Source organism: Mauremys mutica, chromosome 18, assembly GCF_020497125.1.
Source record: "Mauremys mutica isolate MM-2020 ecotype Southern chromosome 18, ASM2049712v1, whole genome shotgun sequence".
Classification (NCBI taxonomy): Eukaryota; Metazoa; Chordata; order Testudines; family Geoemydidae; genus Mauremys; species Mauremys mutica.
Window position 1 is genome coordinate 17,601,725 of NC_059089.1, and position 15,278 is coordinate 17,617,002.

Genomic DNA, 15,278 nt, shown 5'->3' on the forward strand with positions numbered 1-15,278 from the left:
CCTTTCCAGATCTCTTTGGCTGGGCTGATTGCAGGAAGAATGCAGTTGGCTATCCATCAGGGAGACAGAGCAAGGGAGAGAGAGAGAGAGGGCATTTTAGGAGGAGAGCCAGGGAAATTTGATCATTAAGAAACCCTCCTGGCTGTCTGGGGGAATTTAATTAAATTGCTGGAGAGGGCTGTATACAAGGGAGCACATCTGGATCCAATATGTGCAGCTTTGATTTTTTTCTTTCTTTTTTTTCTTTTTAGTTCAGTCTTTTCCCATCTCGCTGCTGAAGGGTGGGGGGGAAAACGGGAAATAGCAGAGCCACGGAGCATTGGTTCATCTGGGACCAGAATTCCTGGCACAGAAAGAAAGAGAGAGAGAGAGACAGAAATAGAGGGAATAAGAAATCTGGGAGAAAATCTTTAACAACAGCATGGAACAGGGCACTTTGTAACAATGCGGACAAGTAGCTAAATCAAGCTGTGTGTGTGGGTGTGTTGGGTAACCTAAAAGATACAGGGAGAGGATCTAAATTCCCAGGGAATTGCACCTTCTGGAAATTAAGGAGATGGCAGGAGAAATAGGAATGGATCAGTGAATAAAGAAATACCATTCATAATGAGGCAGATAGAGATAGATAGAACCACCTCCTTTGCCAACCCTCTATGTCCTGCCTCCCTCACAATAGATTTCCTTTCCGACTAGATTTGCACTGCACGCCACTCAGCCTCACAGCTAAGCCTCTCTCTCTCTCTCTCTCTCTCGCTTTCTTAGTATAATGCCCCCCCGCCACACACACACACAGTTTAGATTTCTTCTCAGCTCTCTGCAACCCTCCAGCATTCTCTCTCCTATCCACCTGTAGTCCTTGCTCATCTGCTAATGGGGACAACAACCCATACCACCATCTGTCTGTTGACGTCAGTGGCGTTACTCCTGATTTACACCAATCTATGCAAGAGGAAGATAAGTTCAGACAAACAGCGTTGAGGAAAAGCCGCCTGCCCAAAAACCTAGCACCCCTCCTTTGACATCCAGCTGTCGAGAGCTCACTATGCCTAAACATGCTTAGTCAGCAGAATCAGGCCGCAAAAGGGGTCAGACATATGAAAATGGGCATTTTTAGTGAAGGGAGGGAATTATTATTTTTGCAGTGTAAAGCGTGGCCGCTGGCAGGCGAAAATATCCCCCTGTTGGTCACCTGTTGACCGGGCAGGAGATGAGATTGTTACTGTTGAACCTCAGACTCCAGCCCAGATGTCCATAAGGGCCCACCACCCAAAAAGAACTAGAAATGTTCATGGAGGATAGATCCATCAATGGCTATTAGCCAGGATGGGCAGGGATGGTGTCCCTAGCCTCTGTTTGCCAGAAGCTGGGAATGGGCAACAGGGGATGGATCACTTGATGATTACCTGGTCTGTTCATTCCTTCTGGGGCACCTGGCATTGGCCACTGTTGGAAGACAGGATACTGGGCTAGATGGACCTTTGGTCTGACCCAGTATGGCCGTTCTTATGTTCTATAGGGTTGAGGACCCCTGGATAGAGACATTTCCTTAGGCTTCTGCTCCGGGCCCTCCACCCAAACCCAAAGCTTGAGGCAACCATCTGGGCTTCCCAGGTTTGCAATTGGGCCCCTCTTGCAGGCACGTGATGGCCATAAGGGCTCGGACCAATGGCCCTCCTAGCCTGTGATGGTGCCACCCGGAGCACAGCAGGGACTGGGAGTCGAGCTGGAAGGAGGAACTGTCCTGCACATAGAGGGAGAGCACCAAGGGAAGTAATCCCCAGGAGCAGTGGGCACAGGGGCAGGGACTCCAAAGTAGGTGGCTTTGAAGCTGGCACGCAGGCGAGTGAGACAAGACATCCTGGCCAGCGGTCAAGAACTTGATTGAAAACCTGGCCTGGCAAACTCCCATTGACGTCAATGAGGCAGGAGTTCACCTCTGGTGTTTACTGTATCTAACATCACAGGGGAGCCTTGTCATGCCCTGGGCCATATGCCGTCACATGCACTCGACTATGACGCGTCAGAGCCCTAGGGCAGTGTATCTGGAAAGGGGCTCATTGCTGACAGGAGTTAGGAACACACACACACACACACACATGCGTGCACACACACATGTGCACAGAGACATGGCTACATTAGTCCACACTGGAGTTCTAGAGGCAACGTCTAAGCCACGGGGGGGGGCAGAGCTCAGCAGGTTTGTGTAGTTGCTAGAACCTAGTGGCCTTTGAGCAAATCCCACAACAGCTCCCTGATTAATTCTGTCTCCCCCCCTCCAGCCCCTGCTGCCCTCCTAAGCCCCTGCAGCCTGGTGCTCACTCCCTCTAAAAAATAAATAAATAAATGCTCTTAAGCAGCCAGCAGTGCAGCTTTGCCCTTGAGCTTCTGTGCCGGCTTGAATCTGGCCATTCATTTATGTCACTCCGGGGAGCTCCGTGGATTTGGTGCTCAGTTTGTGTATTTAAACCTGCAAACCACACAGGATAGAATCAGAGACGATTAGGGTTGGAAGAGACCTCAGGAGGTCATCTAGTCCAACCCCCTGCTCAAAGCAGGACCAACGCCAACATATACACCCTTGCGATAGCATTCGTATCCATCTTGTTGCCCAGTGGAAAAAACTCCTTTCTTGCTGGATCAGTCTGGGTGCGGAGATGTCAGGCGAAAGCTTGCGATCTGTAGACGGCCAATCTGGCAGGTCTCCTGGATTTCCTACCAGGCCAGCTGCTTGTTTACTTCACCTGAATACCACTCTCCTCCGCACAGCCAGAGAGGGGGGTTAGCAACTGCAGGTTTCTGTCAGCTTCCCCCCATTCCATTTCCTTCTGATTTCCTCACAGCTCCCGTGAGCTGAGAACAGTGCTGCGGAGGAGGTGGAAACACCACCCAAACCCAAACAATACCACCGACACCCAGAGGCTCTGTAACGTTCTGGACCCTGCGCTGCAGTGAACCTGCAACGCGACGGGATACACGCCACCAGCAGCTCCTCTGCTGTGATATCAGGTGCCTTCTACACTCAGCTAGACCATATGTGGCTCTTCCACATTGTGGAACTGACAATTCTGGTAGGTGCTCAGGAATCGCGGGTAGGAGTCCAAAAGCTTAGGCAGATATTCTAGAGCCTGAAGACTGTAATCCTTATTCAGGCAAATAATCCTTGTTTGAAGCCAATGGGAGCTGTGCCTGGAGAAAAACCAAGGGGAAGGTAAGACTTTGGCTCTAATCCAGCAAAGCATGTTAACACATGAGGTCCCTTGGCTGCAACTGGACCACTCTTGTGCTTAAAGTTAAGCACGTGTCTAAGTGTTTTGCTGGATCGAGTCCTTATTGACACACACATGGAGAATAGCAATATTCTGCTTTTGTTGCAAGCGGTGAAACTAGATAAACTTCTAGCTGAGATTCCCTCTCCGGAGTTACAGTTTCAGTGCCTGATGTTTTGAAATCAGTTGCGAGTCAGGAGACACACGTGTTGTAAATGGCTTCCTAACTTGTAGGGTAAATAAGGAAAATTTATTGGTTTGACCTCTTGGATCATCTCCTCTACGAGCGTAAAGGGGGAGAGAGCCCAGCAAATGAAACAGAAAGGTCAAAAGTGTACATGGCTAGGAATTATCACAGCGTAAAGATTCAGAGTGGGAGCCGTGTTAGTCTGGATCGGTAAAAGCAGCAAAGAGTCCTGTGGCACCTTTTAGACTAACAGACGTATTGGAGCATGAGCTTTCGTGGGTGAATACCCACTTCGTAGGATGCGTAAAGCTTGACTGCAAAGACAGGTTTTGCTGCTCAGGGAGAAGAGGAGCCAGGATTTGCATGAGAGCTGTTAAAGAGTGCAGGAAGGGTTCAAGGAAGATGCAGATTCAAAGGTGGAGAAAATCTAATGGGGTATTATGGACAGAGTAGTTCAGTACTGATGCAACTACACTAGTAAAACACTGAATAGCCCTGTGAACCCAGGTAATTGCATTCTGCCTATGCCCTGTAAACCTCCTCTGCAGTTTCAGTCAGAAAATATGGGTCACATCTCAGCTGGTGTTAGTTCTAGCGAGATGCTGATGCCATTCTCATCACTGCAGCATGCGAGTGGGCTGGAGAAGCACCGACCCAATAAGTACAAGCTACCTTCCAAACCTAAAGTGTTGTGTAGCGTTGCTACTGAACTGCTGCGGCGTTCCACCCCAGAGGCAGCTGTATTTCAGGGATGAGGAAGAGGATTGTGTTTGTAAAACATATTAGGTTCCTTTGTGCTGGAAGGCACTACATAATAAATAAATAATCTGAAAGAAAACCTGAGGACATTCAATGAGATTACTAAAATAAAATAAAATAAAATAAAAAGAAGGGTTTAGAAAAAAAACTGAAGGAAACAGGACATGGCAACGAAAAGTCCATCCAAAGGGTTTCAAACCACAGCCTTCACAAACATTGACCATACAATGGGCCAGATCCGTAGCAGGGGTAAATTGGCATTGCTCCATTGACTTCAATGGAAACATGCCACATTTACACCACAACTCAGCAAAGCATTTAATCACATGCTTTAAGCTATTCAGCAAAACGCACATGCTTAACTTTAAGCATGCGCTAAAGTCCCGTTGAGCATGTGCTTAAATGCGTCGCTGAACAAGGATGAGGGATGGATTGCTGAATTGGGGCCCTGCTGAGATCTGGTTTTGATCATTTAAAACAAATGAAAATTAAAAAAAAACATTAGGGTCCCATCCGGAGGAGCCAGCAAAGCAAGGAGATAGGTGTTTTTACATAGATGTCTCTAACTCAAGATGCATCGTATGGCTGGAGGGGGAAAAATGATGCTTTAAAAAAAATACTACAGCTGAAAAGGAAATTGCATTAATACAGATTGTTTTATTTAAAAAAAGCAAACCCTGACCTCTACTTCAAAAAAGTCATTAGCCATTCCCCTTCTGAAAGGCCGACGGGATATTATTGAAAGGCCAGTTAATTTCTCAATGACTTACTGTTCTTGCTCTGCTCCTGGAAATGTGTAAAGAGTTGGAGGGTAATTTAAGGCACCCTGCAGAAAGGTGTGTAAATCTTTGCATGTCTAAAGAAACTTTACCAGACCACTAGGATTGGGAAAAAGAAAACTCGCTGCCTTTTTTTCTTTCCTTTGGAACTCTGATCCCCTTTGATCATAAAAAAGGTCGTATTTCACCCAAAAAAATATCAGCAATCACAGGGGCTGAGGAAGTGCGAACCCAAGGGGGTTTCACTGCCGATTAATCCCTCCGTTTCATTATTTAACACTCTGAACTGAGCAAAACGCTTCTCTGAAAGAAACAGGCTGGCCTGGGTTCAAGACTAGGGTTTAAATAATAACAGTGATGCTGATGATAATTATAACCCCGATTAAATAGGGTAGGAGGGAGACAAGGCTAAACCATTCAGCCTCCCCCTCCCCCATGGCCTGAAAATGAATAGCCCTTGCAGATCTCCAGCGCTCCACAACATAATCACAGCAAGATGTTACCCAGCTAAAAGAAGGCCTCTGGGTTTGAGCAATTAGAAGGCTTGTGGGAAGGTCAGAGGCCAGTCTGTAGCCTTCAGGACCTATCCTCTAGCCACAGACGCTCAATCCCTAACCAGCAGATACCAGTCTTTGAACCCTAGTTGCCAGTATTAAGCTACTAGCTTTCCACCAGTCCCGCTGTGTTGCCTCTGATGCCCTAAAATAGTGTGTTGTGAGAGGTGCCCAGCAGTGCTGCCCACTGTCCAGCTGTGGGAGGTAGATCTCCATCCACCAAGCAGAGAGGGGCAGCGCTGGGCAGCCCTGTTAATCCTTCAGTGTTCACAGCTTGGTCTGATACTTCTAGAACTTAATTGTAACTTACGGTAACAGCAAGACATAACTGAGTCATATCGGTCTGACAGAGTTTATGACCTCCCTGGTGTATAATAATGGACGCGGAGAGCAGATTCTTGGGCAAACCCAATCTTCTTTTAAAGATACATTTCTAGCCACAGCTGCCAAAATATCTGCCAGGCCGTTGCTTGATCGACTATTGTGAGAAAAATTGAGTCTGGTGTGCTTCAGGATTAATCCCAGTAATCTCTGTCTTGATCGTTCCCTGGGAAGAGTTCACCCAAGTCAGAAATTGACAAGAGGGAACAAACACAGCTGGGCAAACCTCTGGTAGCAAAACCTGAAACCAAGCAAAACTTGGTTTACATTTGCCAAATGCCAGCATGGCTTAGTGAACTGCGTTTGGAGCTGGGAGCCGAGTGTTTGAAGGCTCCTACCTTGATGATGCCAATGAGGTTATAGCTCAGTGGTTGAGGATTGGCCTGATAAACCCAAGGTTGTGAGTTCAATCCTTGAGGGGGCCATTTAGAGTTCTGGGGCAACAATCTGTCTGGGGACTGGTCCTGCTTTCAACAGAGGGTTAGAATAGATGACCTTCTTAGGTCCCCTCCAACCCTGATATTCTATGAAAATACAAGCTTGGAAAAGTACCAATGATCCTGTGTAGGGGGTTGGACTAGATGACCTCAGGAGGTCGCTTCCAAACCTGATATTCTATGATTAAGATACTCTCAGGGCAACCCTTGAGACTCAACCCTTTGTGCCTAAGGACAATGACTGGAACAGAAGGTCTTTTACTCTGAGCCTCAGTTCCCCCACCTTTAAAATGGGGGTGATAATCCTCACCTGCCTCCCAAGAGGATTGGTTTTGTGTGCAGAGCTGCTTGAAATTTGAACAACATTTTGAAAATTCAATCAATACAAAATAGGCAGGGGAACATTTTGATGAAATTCCCCCCCTCCATTTTTAGCCAGCTATAGAGTTGGTCAAAATAGAATGAATTTCAAACTTCCCTAACTAAAAAAAAAAAAAAAAGAAGCAGAAAGATTTGAAAAAAAAAGGCACCATGTTTGTTTTCTTATCTGGCCTGCTCTGTTGGGAAGTATTAATTCATGAATCTTATTAAAGTACTTCAAAAATGTAAACTGCTGGAGAGTTTGCTGATGAGCCACTCTGGGCCCAGTTTCAGGCCTTCTTTATGGTTCCTGGTGGAAACCAGGCCAGATGTGATGGTTTCACGTTGAGCTTTTGGATTAATTCAAACCTGACATGGAAGGGATGCTATCCATTCCATCCGGAAGCCACCCACCCCTGTTTCTCTGGTACTACCAGAAACACAATCCTTTCCCACACAACACACACGGCTGAGGACAGAAATGGGTCCAACCCAAAACCTCAGCTCCAGTATCCGCAAACCTTGAGGAAGTTTGAATCCAAATCTGAGCCGGGCGACTCTTCATAAGGACAGCATTCCTGGCTCCAGCTGCTGACTCCTCTAGGAAAACTGAAAAATGTTGTAAGCCGTACAAGCATTCAGTTTATACCAAGGATGGGCCAGCATTGTCCAAATTTAGATTTGATTTAGGCTCTGATTCAGGGACGAGGTCAAGTCAGCATAAGGCTTTTAAGTTCAGATTTGGTGGTGATGCTATCTCACCAGCAGTTCTCATGAAATTTCACCAGCATCAGAAGGACAAAACAGGCCCTTCCTGGGTTTGGATAAAAACCGGAGCCAAAGGGCTCGGACCAAGAGATTAGATTCCAAACCATCTAAGAATTAAAGGAGGTCTGATTCAAGGGTTTAGCCTGGGCCTGTCTCTCGTTTCTGCATCCTGTCTTGCTCTCAATTTATCCTTTAGTACTTTATAGACATTTATATGACAGCAAGGTCTTTACTCCTTCAGACTCCATCCACTCCTGCTCATTACCCATTTGAAGACATAATTTACTCTTTGTGACACTAGCTTGTGGAGATGAGGATTAGTCACAGAGGATATTAAATGAGCTAAATTCTTTGCGGGAGTCAGATTATACAAGCCCGGGAGACCACACTCAACTCTCATCCATAGATCTGGACCCTGCAGCTCAGTTGAGGAGCTGATTGGTGACAGAGCATGATGGGAATCCTGTCATGCTTCATCTCATGATTTACCTGTCCTTTGGTCAGAGACTCTCAGGTTGACAGCCCATCTCTAAATTCATGCAACAGCATATTTTGAAAAAAGAAAAGTTTGGATTGGCTTCTTTATCGGCCCAAATTGCCTCACTCCAATTCAGAGGGATCCATGCTCTGATTTCAGGTACACCCATCTAAATCTGGAGTCTCTCTGCTGACTTCAGTGAAGTTACTCCCAGTTCACACCAGGGCTAAGAAGATCAGAATTGGCAACATTTAATACTAATGAACAAGGCTGGAGTCCTGTTTTGGAAGCTTAAAAAACAGCCTCTGAACCTCGCCATCCTTGCTCTTGTTTTAAAATAGGCATGTCTGTTACCGAAAAACAGAATGCACAGGTGAAACTTGCTACAAATTTTAACTTGATTCAGTCAGTGAGCTCCCTAGCTGAGATATTTTAGGACATGTTAAGAGATCAGGAGTAGATTTTTATGAGCTAGGAGTTTGGATCGCCAATACAGGTCACATAGCTGTACACACATGTGCCTTCAAAAACAAGCTCACCCAGGGCACTGAGGAAGAATCGCGATAGGCACAGATACATCAAAAGAAAGAAAAAAATAATTAATCTCCCCTTGTGTTGTCCTGACTGCAGCCCCTCACCAGACACTAATAACAAGCCCCTGCCTCACTTTTCAAAGCTTGCTCCTTTTTTATTTTTTTTTATTTTTAGAGAGGAAAAACTCATTTTTCCTCTCTCAGTGGCTGCTTTTCATTAGGGAGGCTCCTTAGCAATCCCTAGGGAAGCAGCCTATGAGTTTTTAACTGCGGTGCAGGGCATAATTATCTCGTTAAGGCAGGAGAGCTGGGTTTTTCCCAAGAGAAGTGACCTTGATCTGAGGCTGAGGGAGGCAGTGGGGGGCTATGCAGAGATTTCGAGGAGGGTGTGTGTATGTTGTATATATGGAAGAGGGGGGGGGTTACATTGATGTGCGTGTGAGCTTGATTTTATGAGGTCCCTTATGCCAAACCATGGGTCAGATCTTTCTCCGGTGGAATCTGTACATGTGAAAAAGCCCTTCCCTGTCGAAGCTCTGCTGAAAACATTCACTTACACTTGTTGATAGAAGCACTTAACTTTCTCAGGCACAGGAGAGGCGGGGGGGGGGGGAATGCGTGCGGGGTAAGAGGGAAAGCGAAGTGGTTTCTCTCTCTCCTTTTTAAAAATCTCCGCAGCAGAAAAGAGGGGGCAGACAAGCAGGGGGGGAGGGCAGTGGGGGCCGTTCGCGTCAGTTTCGAAGAAGGGGCGTTGTGTGGACACGTTTCTCTGAACCACTCCAGCGCCAAGGGGAGAGGAAAGTTTTGGGTGTCCCTCCTCTCCCCCAGACGTCAGCACGAGGCGGCCCGGCGCTCGGGCCGGGAGCGGGAGAGCGCGGGGCTGGCTGCCTGGGGCAGGCTGGCTGCCTGGCCGCTCGGGGCACGGGGGCGCGGGGCGGGCTGCGGGGCGCCGGAGCGAGCCATGGACGGCGCGGCAGCCTTCGGCGCGGACAAGCAGTTCGGCCCCGGCCCCGGGCGGATCCCGGAGCCGCCTGACAACCCGCAGGGCAGGAAAAACTTCAGTGTCAGCCACCTCCTGGACCTGGAGGAAGTGGCCGCCGGCATGAACGGGGGCAAGGAGCCCGGGGGCGCGGAGCCGCGGGACGGCGCCAAGGGGCTGCAGGAGCCGTCGGGCGGCAGCAGCGGCAGCGAGGCGGCCCCCCAGGACAGTGAGTAGCTCCGGCCGGGGGGGGGGTCACTGCTGGGGCAGGGAGCGGAGCCCCCCTAGAAATAGCCCGGGGGGGATGGTGCCCGGGGGGCAGGGTCACGGCTGGGGCAAGGAGCGGGGCCCCCCAGAAATAGCCGGGGGGGGCAGGGTCACTGCTGGGGCAGGGAGGGGACCCCCCCCAGAAATAGCCGGGGGGGTGAGACCAGTATAATGGGGGGCAGAATCTGAGCATCCCTTAGAGGCACAAGCTGAGCAGCAGCTGGGATGGGACACAAGTGAGAAGGGAGGGGACAGCGCTACTTCGTGCCAGGGGACACCCCAGGCCTGGCGGTTCCGAGCCCCGGCACCTCCGGGCCTGGCGGTTCCGAGCCCCAGCACCTCTGGGCTTGGCGGTTCCGAGCTTGCCGCATCAGTTATGAATGTCAAAATATTGCTTGAGCCCCGGCACCTCTTTCACTACAAATTAAGCACTGAGTGGAGGGCACCAATCCAGGGTATCAACAGTGACTGAACCAAGCTTCTGAGCACCTGATTTCATAGGGTCAGACCCTGAGTGTCAGCTGGGACGCAGGCCCCCCAGCCCTGGTTTTAACTTATTTCTCCAGCTAATTTGAATCTTACGTGATTGGACTCAGCCAAGACATTTGTGCTGCGGGTGGGGATAAGAATGGGACACCCACCCCCCTCCCCACACACACACCTAAATGGGTGGCCGGCATCTCTATACTGATTATGGATGGGACAGGGCCACTGGTTGCCCTTTACAAACTGTGACAGAAAGAGAGTTGTCGGTGGGCCACCGGCACCAAATAAAGGCCAGATCAAGCCTGGCTCCAGTGAGACTGGGCTGGTTGGAGCCCCAGGTCTGAGGGCTGGGAGAAGAGGGTGGGAGACAGAAAAGTGCCTGGGAGTGAGTGAGGGGCAGAGGAGGAGCATCCTCGGCGGTCAGGGAGAGCTCTGTTGATGCACAGGGTTTGGGCAGCGTGAGTTGCTGGTTCTATCTGGGAGTTCCATTAGCAGGCCCGTGGACAGACCTTGTGTTCTGAATCCTCTGACTTTAAATGCACCAGCGCAGCAAAGGGACCATTCGATTGAAAGAAACTCATTCCACTCAGGCAGGAAATGCTACAGGCCAAATACTCCCCTGACCAAGATGTTCAAAAGTAACTAGGAATTTGGGGTGCCTCCGTTGTGGGGTCCCTAACTCAAGGCATCTGAATGCCGCCCAATTTTCAGAGAGCGAGGGCTCAGCGTTTCTGACAGTCAGGCTGCTTTTAGGTGTCTTGAGCGGGATATCCAAAAAATCACTAGTCACTCGTGAAAATCTGGACCATTATTTTATTTTCCAGAACAGATAATACCAAACAATTCTGGCCAGAGCAAGTGGCCATCTTTATTTAAAAACTAATTGAAACAAGCACATCTTTGATTTTTAAAGGGTTACATTTTGCCCCTCTTCACTGAGATTAAGCAGTCCCTTGCTCCGCACGTCATAGCGATGAGATCCATTGGACCATTCACACAGCAGGGCACTGCTCAGTGTAAGGCAGAGGGGCAGAATCCGGCCTCTGGTTTAAAATTAACTGAGCGCTGTGTGAGGTTGGCAAGCAAGCTTCTAAAGTCACGCAGGTAGAATAGTATATTGATATTTTGCTGGATCTGCTGCAATAATATCATAGGTCCAAACCAAACAAAGCAAACTTCAAAGAGCCAGAAGTATTTTTTTAATGCCATAAACACTCAAGTTTGGTTCCTAGCTGTCCAATAACTTGGGTAACCAAAAAGGATCAATTATTTGAGCTCTCTTGTGAATTTTCCAAATAGGTCTCTACCCATCCTAAATTTATGGATCAAAAACTACTCCCCACCCCTCTTTTTTTTTTTTTTTTTAAGTAAGGAAAATAATTTGGCTTAGGTTTTTAATCTGAGCTTCAATAGGCACTTTTTCCTCTCCGCCGAAGGCAAACTGAGACGTAGGCATCCCAGCTCCTTCTGAACTCATAAAGAAAATGAAAAGAGACCCCTTGAAGAAGTGGAGCAGAGCACTTGTAAACACCCGTAAGAAGCACACTCCAAAGAGCCGATGCACTAAAACGAAGGCAGAACGAGCATTTTTCTTGTTTTCAGTCTGGTAGCGGCGTCTTGTCGAGTGACTAGCATCTATCTGAATGCAACATAGAAGCCGCTTAATCCCATTCCTTATCATTAAAGTCTCCATGTACGGTCTCTTTTTCACAGCATCATTCTTGCCAGGAAGTTGGGCTAGCTATTGCATCTATAAAATGACTAATACGTTCGCCAGTCAATGCAAAAGTACTGGAAAGATTCTTGGGGGGTTGCAGGATATTGGTTTTTTGTCCCCCCTAGAAAAAAATATTAGTACTTTTTTTTTAAAGTTCTTCCTACTGATTTCTAGCAAGTATTGAGAGAGAAACTGGAAAGCAAATCAGCTACAGTTCTGCACGGAGCTCTCTGAAAAAGGAAAGACCAAAACCACTCAGGTTTCTCTCTGTCTCTCTCTTATTTTTGTGGCTGGTCTTATCTGTTATTGTTACTGAATCAGAGAGGGGGAAAGACACTCTCCTTCAAAAGGAGCATATACACACACACCATCTGCAACAGAAAACCTCCAGCACTTAAATTCACAAATCACAGAGAATGGACACACAACTTTTGAATATAGACTCCGATACTTCTTGATTTTGTATTGTGTTTAAGATACCAACATAATCGGTGCCTTAGAAGTATGATAGATAGATAGATGGATGCCAAAGGAAAGAAAATACAATGGAGAGAAAGAAAATAAAATGATTATGGGAAAGCCAACCAAGTCACTTTCCTTTGGAACACACATTACAAAACTTTTTCAAAGCACATTTTTTCTGATGAGTAGAGATTAAAATACTGTGTGAAGCTCCTTACGCAAAGAAACGTCGTCTGCTTTCCAGCAAAACCAAGTAGCAATCGCCAAGTTTCTAAGCAATGCAGTATGCGATTCTGGTCATAGTGAACCTCTGCAGAATGAAGGGGGGATATACTATCAAATCACTTCCTGCAAGATTACTTTGCAGGAAAAAAATATTGATCAAATAATAATCCCGTTTTTCCCACCAAATTACACTGGGTTTCATCAATAAAATATTTGATACATGAGAAAAAAAATGTTGGGAAAATAAACACAATTTTAAAAGAAGCAAATTGCTAAATCACAACAAGTGGAACCCATCCGTGTGGTGTTTCTATCCAGAATGGGTAGAACATTAGTCCTCGACGTCAGTATTCCCCCACTCTAAACAATGCCCAAGAGAAATGGCTTGAGAATTAAGGCTAAAGCCCAAAAAACCCTTTTGGAAACAGTTCTTATGGGAGTGGACGACAGTGGAACTACTCATGTGAGTAAGGGCTTGCTGAAGGGATCCCTTCATGATCATAATCTTAATCGCTACCCATGTGATGATAACATATAGTGCCCTCAATGGATTGCAGAGCAAAAGGAAAAGGGATGCTGGGGAAAATACGTACATAGACAAACTTTGCTGTATTGTAACTCACATCCCTAAATAGGTATTTGACTGGAAGGCTGGAAAATGCCAGTTTTGTAAGGATTAATAGCTGCCTAGGCCCACCGGGCTAGTTTAAATGACACTAGCCATTTCTACCGATGAGACAGACGGCAACATTTTCACAAGCACCTACATGACTTAGGAGCCTTAAGTCCCATTAATTTTTCCACTGAGACTTAGGTATCATGGTGACTTTTAAGAGGCTCCTAAATCACTTAGGCAAGTTTACACACACACACACACACAAATTCCCGGAAAAACAGATTCCTCATTCCACAGCTCAAGACTGGGAGAACTCGGGCAATGTTATCAGTTTATCAGATAACGACATTCTCTACAGCTCATTAATTAAACCTTTCCACCATGGCACACTGAGCTCAGCAGCAGCGCATCTGATTTGAGCAGAGCACACCGGGTTTATTTTTTAAAACTATTATTACTTCCTCTTCCTTTTTTTTTATGGGGGGGTGGGGGGAAATCAGCTTTTTTGATTTATAAACATGTTCACAGCAACTCTGTTGCTGTCAGCACATTGCTCTGGAGGGTTCCTCTAGGAAGTACAGCACCGGCGAGCATCAAGGCTGATGTAACTGATTGCTAGAGAAAACAGAGGGCCCTTCAAAGCCTTTTCAAAGTCGCTGCACGTAGGGAAGGGAATTACTGGAAAGTGTTGGTCCCAGACCAGCACCAGGGGAGCTGAAAGTTAAAAGTGCCACTGTAGTGAACCATCCCATGCAGCAGATGGAGAGACCCCAAGCACCTCCACCTAACTCCATCCTGCACTTCTGTCCATCAGAGGCCTGCTGGTTCAACCAGCGTCCCCTCTGTAGTACAACATACCTGAGAGGTCAGAGGCAGGCTGCCATGCGAGGCCACTTCCAGGCACGCTCTTAACTGGGACTGATTGCAAAGCCGCCCATTTTATTTCGGACCCCATCGGTTCCTCATGGTCCTGCACGAAAGCGAGGGCCCAATCCTGCAGCCCTTACTTGGGCAAGATGACCTGACGTGTGCAAGTTGTCGTGTGCGACAGGGCTGCAGGATTAAGCCTTTCGATAGGAGGAAAAGTTATGTACATGTTAAAGGAACGAATACCTCCTCACTTCCAGCGGCCTCCTTTGCTGGTTTTCGCCCTGCCATGGAGTTCATTCTGGGTCTGTGTTGCACATAGGAAGCCTGGGAAAGCCGAGAGCAATAGACTTGTTTGATGGCCGCCACAGTCAGGCCTCCGTGATCCCATTCCTCGCCGACTTCTTTATACTATTCCCTGGGTCCTCAGCCTTTTAAACAGGGAGCCCGCTCCTAAGGCATCCAGACACCTTTGTGATTATCTAGCCTGACCTGCCATAAAACGCAGGCCGGAGAACTTCCCCAAAATAATTCCTAGAGCAGATCCTTTAGAAACACGCCCGGCCTGTTGTGATGCTCTGGGGCTTTATGGGAGAAAGAGATAAAAATGTGCCTCCATAGCTCCAAATAAAGATAAAATAATAGCAACAAATAAAAAATTAGCAAAGGAGTGGTTAGCAGGGACTGAGCTGAAGTCCTGCACTTAACAATCTCTCTGTCCCTTTCATGAAACTGCAGATTCATACGTCCTCAGCTGGCATAAATCAAACTAGCTCCATTGAGCTATGCTGAGTTACACCAGTTTGTTATTTGGCCCAGATTGTTCCTTTATTGCCAAGGAACCATTTCCTAGAGTCCTTACTCCAGTTTTGCTCACATCTTACTTAGGGAAACTGAAGTTTTACAGGAGCGGGAGCTCGCCGGAGTGGGAACAGAGAAAAGATCTTAGGAGATGACCCTTAAAAAAAAAAAAGATTTACAAACAGAAGACAACATTGCAAAGAGGCAGCCACAAAAAAAGCCGTGTCTTGGTCCCCCTAAGTCAAACTTTGAGGTATGAATTAGGAGTATTAAAATAAATCAAGCACATGCAGAAATTAGAAGTTTGGGCCGCATCCTCAGCTGGGGTAATTTGGCCTGAATGGAGCTAGGCAGAT

The 15,278-nt window shown here is 47.3% G+C and overlaps 1 protein-coding gene across 1 annotated transcript in view; it reads left to right on the forward strand.

The window, feature by feature from the left end:
- Positions 1 to 9,304: 9,304 nt before the first annotated feature.
- The window catches only part of PRRX2 (paired related homeobox 2), a 67,824-nt gene continuing 61,850 nt past the window's right edge, over positions 9,305 to 15,278 (forward strand). Inside the window, exon 1 of the mRNA XM_044992116.1 lies at positions 9,305 to 9,710. Coding sequence (XP_044848051.1) covers positions 9,464 to 9,710 — 247 coding nt within the window. The 5' untranslated portion in view covers positions 9,305 to 9,463. The remainder of the gene's footprint in view (positions 9,711 to 15,278) is intronic.